This window comes from Dreissena polymorpha, chromosome 6 (assembly GCF_020536995.1).
Source record: "Dreissena polymorpha isolate Duluth1 chromosome 6, UMN_Dpol_1.0, whole genome shotgun sequence".
Taxonomy (NCBI): domain Eukaryota; kingdom Metazoa; phylum Mollusca; class Bivalvia; order Myida; family Dreissenidae; genus Dreissena; species Dreissena polymorpha.
The window spans coordinates 43280555-43302369 of NC_068360.1; the positions used below are offsets into that span (position 1 = coordinate 43280555).

Here is a 21815-nt window from a genome sequence, read left to right on the forward strand (position 1 = left end):
ATTTTAATTTAACCGAATAAAAGTCACAGAATAAGGTAAGATATAATTACATCAAGACACTTAGGCATACTATTGAATACAAACAACAACCAAATTACAATATATTTTTATTGATATCTCTGCTGTGTTGAACAGTTTCATGAACAAATTTTAAATCATCATACATCTAAAGTCCACTACAATAAACAAAGTGCACACATATAACTTTTAAATCAACAAACATACCACCACTCTCAATCTTGAGGGCAACGTTTAATTAAGAAATGTAACTAACTGTGGGTTGGGTGTTTTTGATGGTGTGGAAAAAAGTGTATTGCAACTTTTGCACTTGGTGACGGTATATGATATGAATTTTGAAAAGTCCAAATAATAACAAGAAATAATGATAGGCATAAACATTTTTATTAAATGTTAGTTTAAATTTAGTAATATCCCAAATAATTGTCGGCAGATGATGTCAATTTTGAGAAGTCCAAATAATTACAAGAAATTTTGATTGACATTAAGGATTTTATAAATGTAAGTTAAAATTTATTAATATTCCAAATAATTACAAGAAACAAAGTTCAACATGTACACTTGTTAAATAATATTCAAATCATCTTGGATAATTGAGAAGAATATCTGTTATTCATTATAAATATTGTTTAGGCATATTATTTTACTTATAAGCATTTATATTTTAGGTAGTATTTGAAGTTGTTAAATATTAATAGACATTTACAAATAAACATTACTAAAAAAGTAACCTTACAGAATTATGGGGCCTTTAAATATTACTGTCTGAACAGATTTACCTCTGTTCTTTAACCCTTTCAGTGCTGGAACCGAATTCTGAAGGCCTTTGCAAACAGTTTGGATCCAGATGAGACGCCACAGAATGTGCGTCTCATCAGGATCCAAACTGTTTGCTAGTCTGATAGTATTCTTTGAAATAAATCGAAGAAAATGCTTATTTTAGAAATTCAGCAGACAACATTTTAGCTGACTACAAATTTCCCAGCATGCAAAGGGTTTATATATAAGGTCTTTATACAATTCTTCTTGAATATCAAAGTGCGCGCATTCAAGTGTCACATACTTTTAATTACAGTCATTGCTCACAATAAGAATTGTTGCTTTTGTGATTAGCATAGAAGTAACATACTTAGTACAAAAAATGAATATTTTTCTCTTGCTTTTTAAACACTTCTTACATGACACTTGACTAAAAGGAATTTCAATACACAAAGGTTAACTGCTTTAATTTGCAGATTTAGCATTAAGAATTGTATCTTTATATCGTTTATAGACCTGGTCAAAAGATCTTACTGTTACAAGATGATGACACAAACTAATTAAATAATGTTTTCAAGAAGACAGGCAGTCATAAGTGAAATCATTAAATGTTTGTGAAATCATTTAATGTTTGTTATCACAAAAGGATTTAAAAAATTGATAATTTCAAAAATCAATAACTTCTTCATTTTACGTGAGAATGTATTGTGAATGATAAAATTAAGTCAGCATAAAGACGTAATTTCACAAATTATGAGTATCGCACATTCCACAATAATTTCATTTACTGTATTAATTGGGCAGCTGGAAAAGAAAATGTGAAACTGAAAATTGAAGACAATATGCAATCTTGATTTTGCAACTGTAAATTACAAATTTGTGATCACTGATAGTGTCGAATAAACCATAGGAAAGCATAAAATATATCATTTATACCATTTCAAACGGTACATTTTAACAGTTACAAACTATGATTTTACAGTAAAAGATATGATATAGGAAATTTCAATGTATTTTTAAAAGCTCTGATCAAGGCATATTATGAATGTTGGCACCATAAATAGGATAAAGTATGCAGTAAATAACCGAGAGGGACACATGTGTTTTGCAATCTAAATTGTGGTCCTTAAAATATTAAAATTTTATATAGCCTTTTTATTGAGAAACATTAATTGAATTTGAAATATTTCAGTATTGTCAAATATGTCTGTTTGAAATTCTCTTTACCGAAATATTATATATATCAGGGGTTTTTTTGGGTTGTGGGGGAAGGGGCCTTTAGCCCTTATGTGGGGGAAATTTTACGCGGGATTTTCCAGTTTGGGGAAAAATTGTGCGCGTGGGAGTTTTCGCGGCGTACCCCTTTTTGGGGGATTTGTTTACTTACTCTCTCATTATTACAATACATTTGTACATTTTTGCACTATATTCATTGTTTTTTCATAATTTATTTCGTTTGGCAAGATTAAATTGAAATAAAATTGAGATATTATAATCATAAGACATGTCTTTCTATTTAAAAAAAAAAAAAAAAAAAAAAAATTAAGGGGGGAATTTTTGGTTCTTAAAGGGGAAAAAAACAGCCTAGTTTGGTGGGGGAAGACGCTGATATTCGGCGTCTGTTATACAAGGTAAAAAAACCCTGTATATGCACAAATGACAAGATATATGCACAAACAACAATGTGTCATTAATGCAAACCATTTTACTAAATCTGTTGTATAGAAATATCTTTTACCGCTTGTAATTGCCAGTTTTAATTCCCAGTCAGATATACAGAAAAATATTACATAAACAGCGCTGAATTCAAATAAACTGAGTGATTGAATGTCATTACAAAGAAAAAGTTATCATAATAGTAAATAAATATTAACCCAAATAAAATAAAGAGATCCAACCAAAACAAAGAGATTTCAAGTAGTATTTTACCAATTCACTATTTCAGATAAAACATATTTCAAAGACAAAAATAAAAACACATGAATTACTTTTTAATAACACATCAATATAAAGTACCTTACCAAAGAAAACACAAACAAACAACCAACAACAAACACGTTAGTATCAACACCATAATTTAACTCACATGCATGTTACTTCATACACGAACTGGAAACAAAACGTATGATGTATCTACTTACAAAGTATAGACATTTTAAATAAACATCAATGAAATTAAACTTCAGTCAAATGAAACAAAACAATTAATAGAAATGAAAAACAATTACAACAGCTATCATTAGACATGTCATTGATTTCTGACATGTGCTTCAATAATTTTAAACATTAAACTTCTATGGAAATCATAAAACATTTTAATTTCTAAGAAATAATAATAACTAATAAACTGATTTAACAATAGCTTACACCCAGTATAAAAGCACATGTAATACTTTCCTTCAGTTACTACTAACAAAGCAAGGTTAAAATCATGATCCAAACAGCCAAATTTATTAATTATAATTAATGGAATATACTAGCTATAACATATATATTATTATAAAAACTTCAAGGTTACTTCCCTCACAATGCAGTATTTAATTTCCACATATTCTTTACATAAGTTTTTGGTAGACATATTTCCACATAAACACTCTGTCTAGTTTTGTTCTTGAAAATCCCACAGATAAATACAACAAATACTATTACAGTTATTTTTATTTTAAAGCACAAAGATGAGAAACATTGAACAAAAATGAATGTATCGATCTTTACCACAGGGAAAAAACAAGAATTAAACCATAACTTAACTTTATTATTAAACACATATATTCATATTTAGTTTCGTTAATTTTTGTATGCACAGTTATATTAATTCTTCTCCGCACCACATAATATAATCCACAATCCACTCTAGGGAACAGAACGAATTCTGTCATCCCCCCAAAAAAACTATCCACCATGTTTCTTCTCCCATGCAAAGGGAGGCAACAGCCAGCAGGCAACACAATCATGACAAGTGGAATGAGAGTTGTCCTTCCCTTGCTGCTATTGCAAGCCTCTCTCGCATCACCTCCACTGAAGAGTAGTCGGGCAGTTTGAGATAATTCACACACGTCATCACAGACGGCAGGAAGCTGTCAGGATTGTCCGCCCCTTCGAAGCTCTTTCGTACGATAGTCAGCGGGGGATTGAGAGTTCGGAAACCTGACAAAAGAGAATGTGAAATTTATATGAGCCTAACTTTGGGCAAATTGGACTTTATGCATGTGCTTAAAGTGTCATCCCAGATCTAGCCTGTGCAGACTGCATGGAATTTTTGGATTATCGAAAATTCAGTTTACTCGGAATGTATGTCCCTGACTATCATGTGCCGATTGAACAGGCTAATCTACGAAGACACATGCATTCAGCCCAGTTTTTTCAGAACGAGGCTTATTTGGTGTACGATCATTTATGAAAAAAAACCTTATTCTGGTACATACCTCCAACGGGGAGTTTCGGGGACCCCGTCACAAACTGAAGGAAGAGCCTCTGTTCATCGGGCGAGTAGGATGAGAGGATCTCGTAGAGGAACTTGACTGCGCGGCTGTCGTGGGTGTACCCATGGTCGGGCCGACAGCACTCCATGAGCACCTTGGTGTCCCAGACATCCTCCTGGTTACCACAGAACAGCAGCTCCAGCTGAAATATAATAACATTGTAGATGATTATTTGAAGTATTTTTTGGGGACAAAATAGGACTTGGGATTTTGAACACTTTACCGCTCAGATATGCATTTTTGCCATTTTGTTGTCGCTTAGAAAATCTATTAGATTAAAGACTTTTCTTTCTAAATTGAAGTATTAAAATGTTCATTTTCAACTCTAAATACAAGACTACTACAACACTTTTTAAGTTTTTACACCAATACCCATCAAGATCCAGAGCTTAGTGTCTTCATAAGAAATTTCACAAGGGATATTTAAGAAGGCATTGTAATCACAAAACAGTACACAACCATGACTACACAGAGCTGCTTTCTGGGAAGAATGGGATCAATTCAGACTTAAAATCTGCACTTAATAAATGTGCGTCAAATGTGTCCTTCCAGATTAATCTGCAGAGTCAACACAGGCTAATCAGGAATGACAAATTCCGCCTTTACTCACTTTTCATTAAGAAGAGAACGCTTAACAAAGGAACATTTCAATAAAAAGGAAAGTGTTCTCTCAGTTTAGTCTGTGCAGTTTTCACAGGCTAATCTGAGACAACCCTCTACACACATGCATTTAGACCATATTTCCCAGATCTCAGCTAACACAGTAATCCTTCCCTACCTCCTCAGGGTAGAAGCTCTGCAGAGAGGACAGAGAGAACACAGACTCGAAGCCCTCCCTGAGCGACTCAAACTGCCTTGACACGCCCTCCACCAGGCTCCAGTGGGTCAGCAACTGAAATAAACCAGCAGCATGGGTCCATGTGTGTTCCCTATATTTAAATTAGTTGTGCTCAGCAAAAAAAGGGTTTTCTATGCAATCGAGCCAAAATAAATACGTTTCAGATAAAATATAGGGAAAATGCTGCATACTATTTTATACTTTTTGCGCTAGGAAATGCATGTGCATAAAGTGTCGTCCAAGATCAGCCAACGCAGTCTGCACAGTCTAATCAGGGACAACACTTTTTTCCCTAGGCTGTATATTCGTTCAAAAGAGACTTCCATGAAAGGAATAATTCCGATTAAGCAAAGTGTCGTCCCAGATTAGCCTGTGCAGACTGTGATGGCTAATCGGGAGTAACGCTTTACACACACGACTTTGACCCTGTTGTCTCAGAGCAAGGCTCAACTAGAGCTTTGTCACAGAGGTGACGAATACCCCCACATGCCACATTGACACAGAATATTTTGCATGTTGTCTTCACACTAAGTGACCCTGAGACATTGTTTTTGACCTGCCATGACCCATGTTCGAACTTGGCCTAGACATCATCTAAATACAACTTCTGACCAAGTTTGGTGAAGCTTGGATGAAAACTACTTAAAATATAGAGGGGACACCATGCTCAATGTTTAAAACACACTAAATGACCCCGTGACCTAGTTTTTGACCATGCATGACCCATATTTGAACTTGACCTTGATGAAAACAAATTGAACTAGAAATGGCGCGGCAGAGGCCGACGTGTATCCCCACGCCGCATGTTTGACCCAGGGGCGCCCCAGGTTTGGTAATGGGGCCTTGCATAGTTGAGATTGACCGTATTGTCATAGGAGAAGTACAGTATCAATTAAAAGTGAATTGGTGCAGAAATGAAGAAACTATAGTAAAAGGCAATTTTGGGTGGGCGTGGCCTATGTGGGCGGGGCGCCCCAGGGTTGGTAATGGGGCCATGTATAGTTGAGATTGACCGTATTGTCATAAGAGACGATCAGTATCAATTTGAAGCAAATCAGTGTAGAAATCAAGAAATTATAGTAAAAGGCAATTTTGGGTGGGCGTGGCCTATGTGGGCGGGGCGCACCAGGGTTGGTAATGGGGCCATGCATAGTTGAGATTGACCATATTGTCATAAAAGAGGTTCAGTATCAATTTGAAAGGAATCGGTGTAGAAATTAAGAAATTATAGTAAAAGGCAATTTTGGGTGGGCGTGGCCTAGGTGGGCGGAGCGCCCCAGGGTTGGTAATGGGGCCATGCATAGTTGAGATTGACCGTATTGTCATAAGAGAGGTTCAGTATCAAGTTGAAGACAATCGGCGTAGAAATGAAGAAATGATAGTAAAATAACCTAAAACAAGGGACAAAATCGTCACAAAACCAGGTTTTCAGTTGAAAAAAGTCTTATAAAGGGAGACAATTCAAAATGTGTATTATTAACCCCCGTTTGTAAAATTCACCTTGATTTCAATTAGAAAAAACAAGAGATTTGTTCGTCAGAAACACATTGCCCCATATTGCGCCGCTTTGAAATAATTTTAGTTTTATTTTTTTACCTTTGACCTTGAAGGATGACCTTGATCTTGAACTTCCACCACTCAAAATGTGAAGCTTCATAAGAACGCCACTTTGATTTTATTTATTTTTTGACCATTGACCGTGAAGGATGACCTTGACCTTCCACCACTAAAAATAGGCAGCTTCATGAGAATGCCGCTTTGAATTATTATTTTTTTACCTTTGACCTTGAAAGATGACCTTGACCTTGGAGATATTGACGTAATTCTTTCGCGCGACACAATCATGGTGAACAAATGTGCTAAATGATTTTAAAATGTCACGATGAATGACATAGTTATGGCCCAGACAAGCTCATTTATGGCCATTTCTGACCTTCAAACTCAAATTGTGACCTTGACCTTGGAGATATTGACATGATTCTTTTGAGCATTACACCGTCTAATGATGGTGAACGAATGTGCCAAATGATTTTAAAATCTGACAATTAACGACAAAGTTATGGCCCGGACAAGCTCATTTATGGCCATTTTTGACCTTCAAACTCAAATTGTGACCTTGACCTTGGAGATAATGACATAATTCTTTCGCGCGACACATCGTCTAATTATGGTGAACAAATGTGCCAAATGATTTTAAAATCAGACAATGAACAACAAAGTTATGGCCCAGACAAGCTTGTTCCGCCCGCCAGCCCACCCGCCTGCCAACATCACCAATCTAATAACCAGTTTTTTCCTTCGGAAACAAATTTTTTAAATAAAATTCATTTTAATTATTAAAAACTTACCTGTTATTGTATGCTTATACTTTCCAAGGGGAAATAACTCATCCGGAATTTTAACTGGTAATCCGCCACCTCAATACCGTAATACAGGCCAGGTTAAATATAGTGCAATGCAACCTAGCCAAAAATCGGTAACCAACCCTCAATATTCTTTCAATATATATACAAAAATATTAATCAAATAGCGGGTTGGGAGGTGGGACTTACCGATAACAGGTAAGTATTTAATAATTAAAATGAATTTTATTTTAAAAATTTGTTTTAATGTCATAAATACTGACCTGTTATCGTATTGCTGATTTTGCAGCTGCGGTGGGAAGGTTCGTATATATTTTCCCAACACAGTAGAATCCATAAACAGGGTTATCAGCTAATGATATCAAGTAATCTTCGTTAAAACGGTAATAATAATGACTTCTCGGACAGAGTAATATGTATATGTCGTAAAGAAGACACTACCGTTAGTGAAACCACAACAAGCCCAAACATATACAAATTGTATTGTTGGCACTTCAGAAAACGAAGATAAAAAGATGACAAAGGTGGTCGGATTCCTCCAGTAAACAGCTTAGAGCACGTCAAAAAGTGGGGTGTGATTAACATATGCCCACAAAACAGACAGAGCTCTTAATTCATGCGGTCAGATCCTAAAAAGGAATGAATCCTTAGATAGGAGTAACTTTCCTTAGTCGAGGTCTAACCCCGAGAAATAGAAGCTGCAGACACATCTCCCCCCCTTTTTGGGGGAAATGAAGGGTGTCTTTTGAGAACCTCGAATGGACTTCGGACTAACACTGCTGAGATAGAACTTCAAAGCCCTGATTGCCCAAAGAAGTTTATCCTCATCTTCATGACTACCAGTTTAAGAAAAACTTGGAAACTTGAAGGTAGAAGCCATGTAGAGGACTTGATATTAAGCAAGGAATCCTGGCTGACACAACAAAGTGAAATCGACAATAGATCCAACTGGAATTGGTCGTATTCAACAGAAAAAGCATGAATTTCACTTCTCCCTATGGTAAAAGCCATAATAAGAAGGAAAACCGTCTTAAAATTATATTGGAACTGTTAATAAGCCTGATGAAAAAGGTTCATAGGGAGCTCATTAAGCATCCCAACATGAAACACAAGTCAAAACCGCTTAAAAAGGTAAAGGAACGAAAAACATAAGTGTTGATGTTCCATAGTTTGGATCAGTTCCAAAATAGGTAAGACAGCACAGAGTTGCGATGACTTACACAAAACAAGGTATACGAAAGCATAATCTCTATCCATTGATGAAGAAAAGAACAAATTTCTTAACATCAAGAAAAAGATGAGAAAAACCTCTATGTATCTAGCAGAGTGATTAAGGTAATAACTATGCTCTCGAATACCCAGTAAAAAATGAATTTCCATAGAACCTTTATACAGTTCTGATGGAATTATCCTTGCACAAGTAACAAGGATTGAAACTCTAACAGAAAAACGTTCTTCTGTAGAGATAACTAAAAGTTATTAATGGCCAGACATGTAGTGGCACAGGTTTGGATCAGTATGACAGTAAAAATATGTCTCTCTGAGATATGATATTTGACCTGTGAAGAAGTTTCCTGAAAATAATTGTACAGGAGACTTAAAACGTCGTAGAACCATAATCCCATGGTTCATTAAGTATATTGCAAAAAACTCACCAAAAAGGCAAGATATTCCAGTTTATGTCAATGGACGAATGTATAACAATCGCACACCCTGCTGGATCGATTTCTGTGAACTGCATTATACACGTTGTTCAGCATACCGGTATACACTGCGATATACGATCTCATAAAGCTAATTACTAGCGTTTGATGATAAACAACATTCTTTGATATACTATGTACACCATGCAACTTCACTGCCGCGCATGCGCAATTACATTATTTGAACCCAACGGAAAAATAATTCGAAAGAAAGAACTGCAGGACAAAACGTCAAACAAGGCGTTGAGACGACCTGGTATGAGAAAGGCGATAGAGAAAATTTGTTGTTCTTGCAAAGAACGAATAAGTTCCTGATTTCCAGTTACAAGGAGTGATAATATGATCACCGCCGTGTCTGTAAGTAAACCACGACCGATGTGTGATAGTTGAAACCATCACAAAGGAATCGTGAAAATGTGTTGTAAATGAAAAACAGCTAAAAAGAATTTTAGCTTTTCAAGATGTAGATGTGCAGGTGATATTCATTAAGATACCAAATAATTGAGAAAAACAAGATACGTTGTTTTATGTGATCGTCCATAACCTTCTCTGATCACATCTGTATAAGATGTAAGGAAGGTTGTGGTAGAATAAACTATATTCTTGCCAAGATAATCTTCTAGTCTAGACACCACTGAATAGTGGTAAATAATGACAAAAAGATGGAAATCTGTGTCATTGAATAATCCCGAGATTAATACAATTATCTTAAAAATAAAGCTGAAACGGACGTAAGAAAAGACGTCTCAGCAGAGGGACCGGTGACCGGACCGGTAAATACCGACCAGTGACCTGAACCATTTGTCAAGCCGAACTTTCCCACTCCAAACACACATGAAAATTGGTAGAATAGGACAGTGTTTAACACTTATAAGTTTATGACCTATCTACAGAATATAGCCTCTTCTTGAACCAATAACAGGCGCCTTTAAAATCCTGGATAATACAGGTCGCAAGTCATCGATTTGCGAAGTACGGAGATATGATTGACAGTGGTACCTCCAGAATCGGAGGTGTGATGGCAGAAAAAGGTGAAAACCCTAGGAGTAACCTTAAGCGGGTCCATGCTTGCCGGTAGAATGCATGGAAGTCTTAAATTCTGACTTGATTAATCCATTTACTTCAAGACTTCTAACCGGGACGAATTCCGAAAGGAATACGACCAGTTCAGGGCTCGAAATTAACTTTTTTTTCTACTTGCAAAACATTGCGAGCTGCTTTAATACCAACTCGCAAAATCAAAAACAGTCTCGCAAATTTTGCAGGAAACATAAAAAAGTTCGGACATTAATTTAGTACTATTAAAACAAAATCAAAAGTTCTTAACATACACATTTTATTTCTGCAATCATACAAATATATCAGTTCCTTGGACCATAAGGGCATTGTTTTCGAATATAAGTGTGTCGTGTTCACTCAGAAAACAAAGTTTAAGTGTCAGTTTGGGATATTTTTAATGGGTTTAAAACTTTTCAAATATTGAAAAAAATCAGCTATGATATCGTGTGTTGAGTGCGACGTCACCAAAATACAAATCAACGGTTAACTTTACTTCATCTTTCGTATTTTTTTTCCGTCTGTAAGCAAAAAGAAACTAATTATGTTTGGCTTCGACGCCATGTCTGTTCAAGTTCAATGAACAAATGTGAATAGTCAACTGTTTCACGTTCTTTGTTCCAATACTATCCTCGTATCTGTACTATAAGTATACCAGTCTACATGCAAGGTGTGCGCTTCCGCATACAGGTATTCAGACGTTCTATAAATTGACCTACGCAGGGCTCGAATTTAACTTTTTTTTCTACTTGCAAAAAATTGCGAGCAGCTTTAATACCAACTCGCAAAATCAAAAACATTCACGCAAATTTTGATGGAAACATAAAAAACCCTTGGTTTTTAGTTTAGTTCTATTTAAACAAAATAAAAGTACTTAACATGTATACACATTTTATTTCTGCAACCATACAAAGATATCAGTTCCTTGTACCACAAGGGCCCACATTAGGTTGATTGACCATCTTCATCTATAACAAGTTTTAGTCTTATTTTAAGTTATTTTTTCCACTAATTCACTGTTTTCATAGAAGGATTTAAAATCTGTTTTTTCTAACTAAACGGTTAACTTTGCTTTATCTTTTGTATTATGTATATTTTGTGTTATTTCCGTCTGTGGGAATAAAGTGACAAGTTATTTTTCGCTTCAATGAACATGTGTGAATAGTCGACTGTTTCACTTCCTTTGTACAAATACCATCCGCGTGTCTGTATATACCAGTCTACATACAAGGTGCGCGCTTACGCATAAGGGTTCTTGGGCGTTCTATAAATTGACCTAAGATTTAGTGATCATGTGTCGAGCAGCATTATACCTACTCATTTCTTTTCACTATTTACTTGCAAAAAAATACTAGTGGCTTAAAACTTGACTCGCATTCGGTATTTTTTACTCGCATTTTGCGAGTGTGGGAGTGTTAATTTCGAGCCCTGCAGTTATAGGAAGACGGCCTGTTATGGCCAGAAGTGTAATAGAAGAATAACTTTAAGATGAGGTCCCTCCAGATCCTAGGATCTAAGATCTGAGTTCAATAGGTCCTAAGCCATCTACAAGACTGTAGCCGCTATGCGGTCAATCTGATAGGCAATCCTATGTATCAGAACTCTTGTTGATTCCAATAGCTTGAAAATATGCACTGTCGTAGGAGCAATAGAAAAGCAGAAGTCGATACAAAATGTCCTCTTGCTAATCCTGCTGGCGTCATTAATGTGTCCCAACTGTTCCGTGACACTGACTGCAAAGTCTGTAGCCGACAGGTAAAGGCGGTTAAAACAATTCATCCTTCGGGTCTCGAACATAAATTAATAGAGGTCAAATAGTAATGTTCGACCTCAATGCTAGTCTCCGAGCCCACTTCAGCCGATCTATCTGCAAGACCAGTAGTCTGCATGTAGCCGGTTGAGATAGAAGTACAAATAACAGATATAGCATGATTTGGTAACCGTCGCCAGTAGAACATTAGTATTGAAAAACACAAAAAGTCATGTAGATTGTTGAATCCATAAAATATAGTATTCAATACAATCATAGCCAGGGGTATACAACTAGGTAATGTAGACGATACCAGTGATACTACAAATTTACCGATGAAAACACAGTGGAATACCGGTAATTGGTAACTGGTGACCGAACCAGACCGGTCAATGACCGGTAACTGTAGCCAGGTGATCGGACCAGTCATAATATGACCGGTGACGTTACCAGTTAAAGACCGAAAAATGGTGGAATCCATATGGTCTGATATCAATGTCAAGCACTGCTCGGAAAAGAAGATCGTGCCAAAAAATCCAATCCGATGGCGATGAGACATCACTTATTCTGACTGGTGATCAGTGATCGGTGATATGACCGATGAATGGTGACCGATGTCCGGTGATCAAACCGGTATAATATAACTGCGTCAGAATGGAAATATCTGGTGCAGAAGAATGACCATCCACGAAGTCATCTGATAATGTTAACCGGAAAACAACGGTAGATTATCAGTATTAATAGGCATAAGTGTCCTTGTAGTCGTAGTGGAGAAAAGAACAGCTTATCCCGAAGCCTGAAAGTTAAACGAACTAGTGTTCGTATACAACTACAGCTCGGTGACTGCAACATGTGTGGATGCCATAAGAAAAACCATCACACGTGGAATGGAGACATGATATTCCTAAAAGAACAAGAGGGCCTGAAAGGCCCAAGGTATCCCCCGCAACATATGCTTTGTTTGAGGATGGGTGCAAATTGGACGGATGAACATAATGATAGATGGACGGACGGAGGACAATAACACAAATGAAATCCGCCAAAGCACTTCCAAGATATGGCTCCGGACACAAAAGTGCCGGACGGACAGCCGGACGGACAGACAACGCCAAAACAATATCCCTCCGCCTCTGGCGCGGGAATATATTCATACCAAGTTTAAAAGAAATCCGCCAAAGCGCTTCCAAGATATGGCTCCGGACACAAAAATGCCTATAGTAAAAAGCATTTTTTCAAGATACAAAGGGCCATAAGTCTGTTTTTAACAGATGTTGTACAATGCCATTTGGCGTGCATCATCCTCTTATGCATATATTTACTCATACCAAGTTTAAATGAAATCTGCCAAAGCACTTCCAAGATATGGCTCCGGACACAAAAGGGCCTAAAGTAAAAAGCATTTTTTCAAGATACAAAGGGCCATAAGTCTGTTTTTAACAGATGGTGTACAATGCCATTTGGCGTGCATCATCCTCTTATGCATATATATACTCATGCCAAGTTTCAATGAAATCCGCCAAAGAACTTCCAAGATATGGCTCCAGACACTAAAAAGCATTTTTTCAAGATACAAAGGGCCATAAGTCTGTTTTAAACAGATGGTGTACAATGCCATTTGGCGTGCATCATCCTCTTATGCATATTTATACTCATACCAAGTTTAAATGAAATCCACCAAAGAACTTCCAAGACATGGCTCCGGACACAAAAGTGCCGGCCGGACAGCCGGACGGACAGACAACGCCAAAACAATATCCCTCCGCCTCTGGCTGGGGATAATAAAATGGAGAACATCGATATGACCAGTAGGTTCATTAACGCCTACGTGAGAAGTGGCGACATCCATATAACTGCGATGCCGAAATATTGTTCGGCTACGCTGGATAATGAAACAAAATCCATTAAATCCACACAAATTAATCCGAATGAGAAATAAAAAGATAAATAACACAATTTATCTATTCAAAACCCCAATCAACCAAGTGAAAAACAATATTTTAATTCAGAGCCGTAAAAGACACGTATACACCTGGTTGATCCGGAAAGAATATTGAGGGTTGGTTACCGATTTTTGGCTAGGTTGCATTGCACTATGTTTAACCTGGCCTGAATTACGGTTTTGAGGTGGCGGATTCCCAGTTAAAATTCCGGATGAGTTATTTCCCCTTGGAAAGTATAAGCATACGATAACAGGTCAGTATTTATGACATTAAAACCCTGGTTAAAAATGAGTAAAAATCTCTGACCTGGCCCCACCCCCTACCCCATAACTTTTGACTCAGATCAAAATTCCAAATAGTGCAGGGTCGCACATATGCTCATAGCTACTATGTGTGTAAGTTTCAAGGTTCTAGTGCTTATAGTGTAGGAGGAGATAGTGTCCAGGACGGACGGACAGACAGACGCCGGAGATAACCACAATATCCCCACGCTTTTCAAAAAGCGTGGGGATAATTAGAGAGCGGACACTTAATACTGACCAACACACCGACCGACCGACAGACACAGACAGACAGACAGACAGACAGACAGACAGACAGACAGACAGACAGACAGACAGACAGACAGACAGACAGACAAGTTCACGCCTATATACCCCCCTAAACTTTCTTTGTGGGGGTATAAATATATTTTAGCTTGATTGCAAAGAACACCTTGAGAATATTAAAAAAGTTTGTTTCCTGAAAAGAACCAGAAATTGGATGTCTTAGGAATTCTCTTAACCTGATCCCACTCTAAGGCAAAGTGAAAATGACTATGTGCAAACAGCATATGTTTGCTGCTCATCAGTATCTAAGGGTTGGAAATGAAGCCTTTAATACTTGAATCTAGTAAGATAGGTCTTTAATTAAATTTAACTTTTTAAGGGATAACAAATGCGTTAAAATACGTTTCTCAGTGGTGACCAAACCAGTGACTTAGGGTCACGAGATGGAAAACATATCAACTACATCATTGTGGCCCTTTATATATTTGGTACCCAAAACCTTGACCATCCTGACTTACAAATTTTCTCAATTTGAAGATAACAAAATTAATTATATTGGAAAAATTATTTTAACAGATCCTACAGTTCTATTATAAACAAGGGTGAATAACTCTAAAGTGGCTGTCCCAATTTTGCTGGTTATAAATCTTGACCTCCATCAAATCTAAACAAACATTTCCAGAGAGTTTGGCAAAGATTCAATGTTAACTGTAGGAGCTGAGAGGCAAAATGGCGCGGGGAAATAAGCATGAAAAGGCTGGTGCAAATTGGCAGGTAATGTGTATTTCATTACATATATAGTTGCATATAGCCATTTTCATTTTGCTTTCTAGCGGGACAGGGTTAAGAAAGGAAACAGCATCCCAACCTGTAGATATTCCTCAAAGTTGTCGCTGTGACTGCCTTTTCCTTGCAGCTCTTCTGGCTTCATTTGTAAACAATTTTTATACCATGTCTGAACTAGGCTAAGAATAATTGTTGTGCAAAAAATGACTTCTAGATTGTTCACAAAAGGGTAAAGATCAGAGGCAGAAAACCCACCTGGAGATATTCCTCGAGGTTGTCGAGTATGACTTGCTTGTCCTTGCCGCCCTTCTTGAGCTCGATGTTGGGGTGGCCGGGCAGCGTGAAGTCCAGGTCCAGGTTCTCCAGGCTGCAGCCGTCTATGGACAGGTTCTCTAGGGCCAGCCGACGACTCTCCTCAGTCTGAGGACAAGAAGACAGATTATATTTATATAAAGAATATTAACAAGATAGTCCAAAATACTTTGTGTATGCTTTCCCCTTGACATTATATGGGCCTCGTTCTGTGAAAATTAGGCTTACTTTATGTGCGCTATGTGTTGTTCCTGATTAGTTTGTGCAGTCCGCACAGGCTTATCTGGGATGATAATTTTCGCTTTATGGTATTTTAAATAAGAGGAAGTTACTTCTTAGTGTAAATGAAGTTTAGGCGGAAAATATTGTCCCGGATTAATCTAGGACAACATTTTAAGCACATGCATTAAGCCAAGTGTACATACTGACGCCAGTAACTGACACTTTACTGTCCTACTTGACTCAGCGTTAGGGGAGAATGGCCATAGACAGGATTTCACAACCAATCCTCACAACAATTCTGTGGCCGGCCAGGGATCAAACCTGTCATCCTCAGATTTGTAGTCCAAAGTTCTACCAACTGAGCCTTAGGATTGCAAAATGAAGCCTTTAAAACTTAAATCTTCAAGAAAAGGTATTCAATGTAATTTTATTTTCTAAGGGACCGAAAACGTATAAAAATGCGTATTTGAGCAGGAAATGGTTAATGAATGTTATTATTTTAAGAACATTAAATGAAAATCTATCTAGGCACAATGTGTTGTCCCTGATTAGCCTGTGAAGTTTTGTGAACAATTTCCCAGAGAGAGGATCATATTAGTTCTAGGTCACTACATACGTGAGACTTGTCGGCCAGTATCACTACATACATGAGACTTGTCGGCCAGTATCACTACATACATGAGACTTGTCGGCCAGTATCACTACATACATGAGACTTGTCGGCCAGTATCACTACATACATGAGACTTGTCGGCCAGTATCACTACATACATGAGACTTGTCGGCCAGTATCACTACATACATGAGACTTGTCTGCAAGTATCACTACATACATGAGACTTGTTGGCCAGTATCACTTCATACACGAGACTTGTCGGCCAGTATCACTACATACATGAGACTTGTCGGCCAGTATCACTACATACATGAGACTTGTCGGCCAGTATCACTACATACATGAGACTTGTCGGCCAGTATCACTACATACATGAGACTTGTCGGCCAGTATCACTACATACACTAGACTTGTCGGCCAGTATCACTACATACACGAGACTTGTCGGCCAGTATCACTACATACATGAGACTTGTCGGCCAGTATCACTACATACATGAGACTTGTCGGCCAGTATCACTACATACACTAGACTTGTCGGCCAGTATCACTACATACATGAGACTTGTCGGCCAGTATCACTACATACATGAGACTTGTCGGCCAGCATCACTACATACATGAGACTTGTCGGCCAGTATCACTACATACATGAGACTTGTTGGCCAGTATCACTACATACACTAGACTTGTCGGCCAGTATCACTACATACATGAGACTTGTCGGCCAGTATCACTACATACACTAGACTTGTCGGCCAGTATCACTACATACATGAGACTTGTCGGCCAGTATCACTACATACATGAGACTTGTCGGCCAGTATCACTACATACATGAGACTTGTCGGCCAGTATCACTACATACATGAGACTTGTCACTACATACATGAGACTTGTCACTACATACATGAGACTTGTCAGCCAGTATCCTCATCATATTACTTCTAGGTCACTACATACATGAGACTTGTCGGGCAATATCCTCATCATATTACTTCTAGGTCACTACATACATGAGACTTGTCGGGCAATATCCTCATCATATTACTTCTAGGTCACTACATACATGAGACTTGTCGGCCAGTATCCTCTTCTTCTGTCGGAGCACTTCCTCCAGCTGGTTGAATGACCTTGAGAGTACGGGGTCAAGGTACTGGAGGTCGCTGGAGGTCAGGCTGTGCTCCTGGCCCAGCAGCCACTTGTAGAACACCTCGCTCAACGGGATGTCCAGCTGAAAACACCAGGCACAAAATGGTCATCAATAACATCCATGGGTCTAGGTTAAGAAAAACCTCAAACGCCTATTTCCATATTAATTTAAGATATACATCCATCTAATAATAATGCAATAAGCAGGTTTCACCAGAAACAGTGTACAGATGTCTTCTAAATTTCTACTAGCCCCTTTTGCATTTCACCACTCCCAGATTGTCATGATATTAATATTCATGAAGACTTTTACCATGCACAACATGCACCTAAATTACTTTCTTTAATTTTCCTTATTGAGTCAGAAGATGTTAATGTATATAATGATTTACATCACTTGAGCCACGTTCAGGGAAAACTGAACTTAATGCATGTGAGTTAAGTGTTGTCCAAGATTAGCCTGTGCAGTCAGCACAGGTTTGTCATGGACTACACTTTCAGCCTTCAATGGATTTTTTGTTAAGAAGAGACATCCTTTAAATGAAAAATTCCATAAAAGTGAAAGTGTCATACCTGATAAGCATGTACAGACTGCAAAGGCTTATATGGGACTACACGTTACCCACATGCATTAAGCCCAGTTTTCCCAGAACAAGGTTATATGTATCAACTGGTGTACCATTCTGGAGTCCATGAGGGACTTGGCCATCAGCTTGCCGAGGAACTTGGTCTTGGCCTTCATCTTGTTGACCACTGCGGCCTTCGTGTTGCGAGCCAGGGGCTTGGGGAACAGCCCGCAGGGGGAGAACACGTACTGGTTACCCGTCTCATTGCCTACAGAACACAGTAACGGAATCTTCAGCAATTATTTTCCCAAATGAGAACAGCACTGTACCACCCATTGGGAAACATAATATGGACAGCAATTATGAATTTTGTTGTTTTTCCTTGACTGGAAAAGTGCCATGTACAGGTATTTTGTAAAGAAGGAAAAAAATCGCTGGGGAGAAAACACATTCTGGTTACCCATTACATTGCTTACAGGACACAATGAAATATTTTTTACCATCTATGCATGAATGTAACTGCAGGGGTGTAATTTAAGAACCAACTAAGGAAAGGAAAACGCCCTACCACCCTTACAGGGTTCGATAAAATTCTTAGAACTAGCAAAGTTAATAACTATTTGTAAAATTTATTTAAACATTTAATGGGAAGAAATCAGCTGAAAGGAGAATAAATCACACCTCTGTGTCTACTCACACACAATATCCATTCTAACAAGAGATGGGTTTGTCAGAAACACAATGCCCCCTACTGCACCGCTTTGATTTAAAAATTTTGGTTTTTATTATATCCCTTAAAAAAATATTACTTCCCTTGTAAAAATGATCTGTACCTGCCAAATGATAAATAGAAATTATCTCCCTTTAAAGCTTGTTACTTCCCTTGGATTTGTTTTTTTTTACCTTTGACCTTGAAGGATGACCTTGACCTTTCACCACTCAAAAATGTGCAACTCCATGAGATACACATGCATGCCAAACATCATTTTGCAATCTTCAATATTTCAAAAGCTATGGCCAATGTTTAAATTTTCGGACGGATGGACGGACAGACTGACTGAAAGACAGACAGATCAACTGCTATATGCCACCCTACCGGAGGCATAAAAAGAGAAGTCAATCTGTTATGATATTCAAGATAAAACAATGCACATTACTCACAGAAAAGTTATAACAAGGATGAAATAATTGGTCAGATTGCTTATTTTGATGATTGATAACTTAATATTATAGCACAGACCTTTATGAATCCATCGAGTCATGTTCTTGGAAAACTAGGCTCAATGCACGTGGGTAAAGTGTCCCAAATTACCTATGCAGTCTGCACAGGCTAATCCAGGACGTCACTTTACACCTACACTGGCTTTTCATTTACAATAGACCACCTTAAATAAAAAAATGCCATAGAAGCAGAAAGTTTCATCCCTGATAAGCCTGTAGAGACTTCACAAGCTAATCTGGGATGATGCTTTATGCATAGACATTATTAAGCCCTGTTTTCACAGAACAAGACTGTCAATATGTGTCTTGTTCTGAGAAAACTGGGCTTAATTCATGTGCGTAAAGTGTCGTCCCAGACTGCGGACTGCACAGGCTAATCAGGGACGACACTTTCCGCCTAAACTTGATTTTCGGTAAGGAGGGACTTCCTTGAAACTAAAAATGCCATTAAAGCGGAAAGTGTCGTCCCCGATAAGCCTGTGCGGACTGCACAGGCTAATCTGGGACGACACTTTACGCATATGAATTAAGCCCAGTTTTCTCAGAACAAGACACATATGATCCACACTATCAGCTTTCTAAAGATCCTATGAAGATGCCAAGGACTGGTTCTACTGAGAAAACAGACACGAGTGTCCCAACAAGTCTTAGATGCAATCCAGATACGGATTAAGCCCAGTTTTATTATATTGCTTACCTGAAGCATCTTTCTCCTGTACGACATCGCCCCTCCAGAGGTCAAGGTCAGACTTCTGTAACTCTTTGGAAACAAGGGCATAAAACTCCAGTGTAGGACCAAGGCCTGTGCCAACCTGAAACACAAACACAGATTGGGAAACTTGAATTTCAATCTCATTAAAAGTGTAAATGAATAGTTGAATCTGATTAAAACTGCTGATCTGACAAATTAAATTCATGATTAACTAACAATACAGCAAAACAAAAAATATTCGAAGGAATGAAGCACTACAAAAACAATGTTCATGATAAATCATAAAACATACTTAAATGCAAATCACAATAAATAAATATTCCTCATTCATTTATTAACGCAGCTTATGCCATTGTTTGTATTGTAATTGTGAAGCCCCTTTCATACCTCATTTTCATACTGTATCTCCAGCATAGCCCTCGAGGTGGCAAGGTCTTCCATCAACTTCTCAGCCTGCTTGAGCAAATCTGTGCGATTTACAACTCGCTGAAAAACAACATGAGCGCACTGAGAATTATGCTATATATTTATAGTAAATTACACCATTTTCCAAAATAAAATAGAAATTATGTTCATTACAGGAATACATATTATTCTTAACTCCAATATTATTATCAAACTCAAACTCTTTTCACATTTCACACAGGACATGTCTGTTTGATAAAGATTGTTCACAAATATTTTAGTAAATATATTTCACTTCTTAGCAGCAGCATTTTGATTTCTCAAGCATATACAACAAGCCTTTATGACCTATGTCTGTCAGTCTGTATGTATGTGTCTGTATGTTTGTATGCAGGTATATACATGCATGCATGTATGCTATTTGTTATGGAGAACATTAAATTATGCACATACAAAACAAACAAGCAAAATTGTTGAATTGATATCTCCTGCCAAAAAAAGTAATTTTATGACAAACGGACCGACGGACTGACAGACTGACTGACAACGCCAATTCTATATCCCTCCACCTTTGGCGGTGGATAAAACAGCAATCAAACCCACAGACCTTCCTCTTATCTAGCCTGGGAGCAACTCTCTCGCTGGAGTCGTTGTTTGACGTGTCCAGTGAGTTGTCCTGCAGCCTCATCAACGCGCGGTCACGGTCAAACGTTGTCGCATAGAACAGAAGCTGACGGGTGTCGAACGGGAACAGGAATGGGCTGTAACAGGCCACAATGTGAACACATGCAATGGCAGTGTTAACCCTTCACAACTTAGATACCTATTTTCACGCATTTGTAATCCTTAAGAACGTTATATTTGATTTAAGACCTCTCTTACTAGATTAAAGTTTTAAAGGCTTTATCTCCAAACCTTAGATACTGATGAGCAGCAAACAGCATAAAACCTGATCAGACTGCAAGTTACTCGCAGGCTGTTCTGGTTTTTAGTTGGTTGCAAAAGCCAATTTTACTTCGCTTCTTACGGGGGAAAGGGTAAACAATATTGGTAATGCATTTAATATTTCCATCTACTTTTGTATATAAGATGTGCTTTGGAAGAAAACCTACACCTTGAACTGGATTAACCAACTCTCATTATGTACTATTGCAATATAAGAAAATAATGCTTAACAAAGAAGAAACTAAGATTATGATGTTAACTGTTCTAACGTTCTCTGACTACCCCCATTTTCACTTTGTCAAATCACTTTGATAATAGATTATACATAGTTTATAAATATCAAAGAGTAAAGACAATTACAATAAAAATCTACTGCTCGAGTATAGAATAATTTTTTTTAAGGCGGGGGGGGGTTGATTTT

At 37.7% G+C, this 21815-nt stretch overlaps 1 protein-coding gene across 3 annotated transcripts in view; it reads right to left on the bottom strand.

Moving 5' to 3' along the window:
* Positions 1–94: 94 nt before the first annotated feature.
* LOC127836331 (E3 ubiquitin-protein ligase TRIP12-like) overlaps positions 95–21815 on the bottom strand; it is a 66385-nt gene continuing 44664 nt past the window's right edge. For all 3 annotated transcript variants that reach the window (XM_052362911.1, XM_052362912.1, XM_052362913.1), the window contains 9 exons: positions 21057–21210; positions 20432–20530; positions 20030–20144; positions 18225–18379; positions 17463–17627; positions 15499–15663; positions 5038–5151; positions 4203–4401; positions 95–3924 (listed from right to left, as the gene is read on the bottom strand). In XM_052362911.1, the coding sequence (XP_052218871.1) occupies positions 3728–3924; positions 4203–4401; positions 5038–5151; positions 15499–15663; positions 17463–17627; positions 18225–18379; positions 20030–20144; positions 20432–20530; positions 21057–21210 (1363 nt within the window). In that variant the 3' untranslated portion in view covers positions 95–3727. The remainder of the gene's footprint in view (positions 3925–4202; positions 4402–5037; positions 5152–15498; positions 15664–17462; positions 17628–18224; positions 18380–20029; positions 20145–20431; positions 20531–21056; positions 21211–21815) is intronic.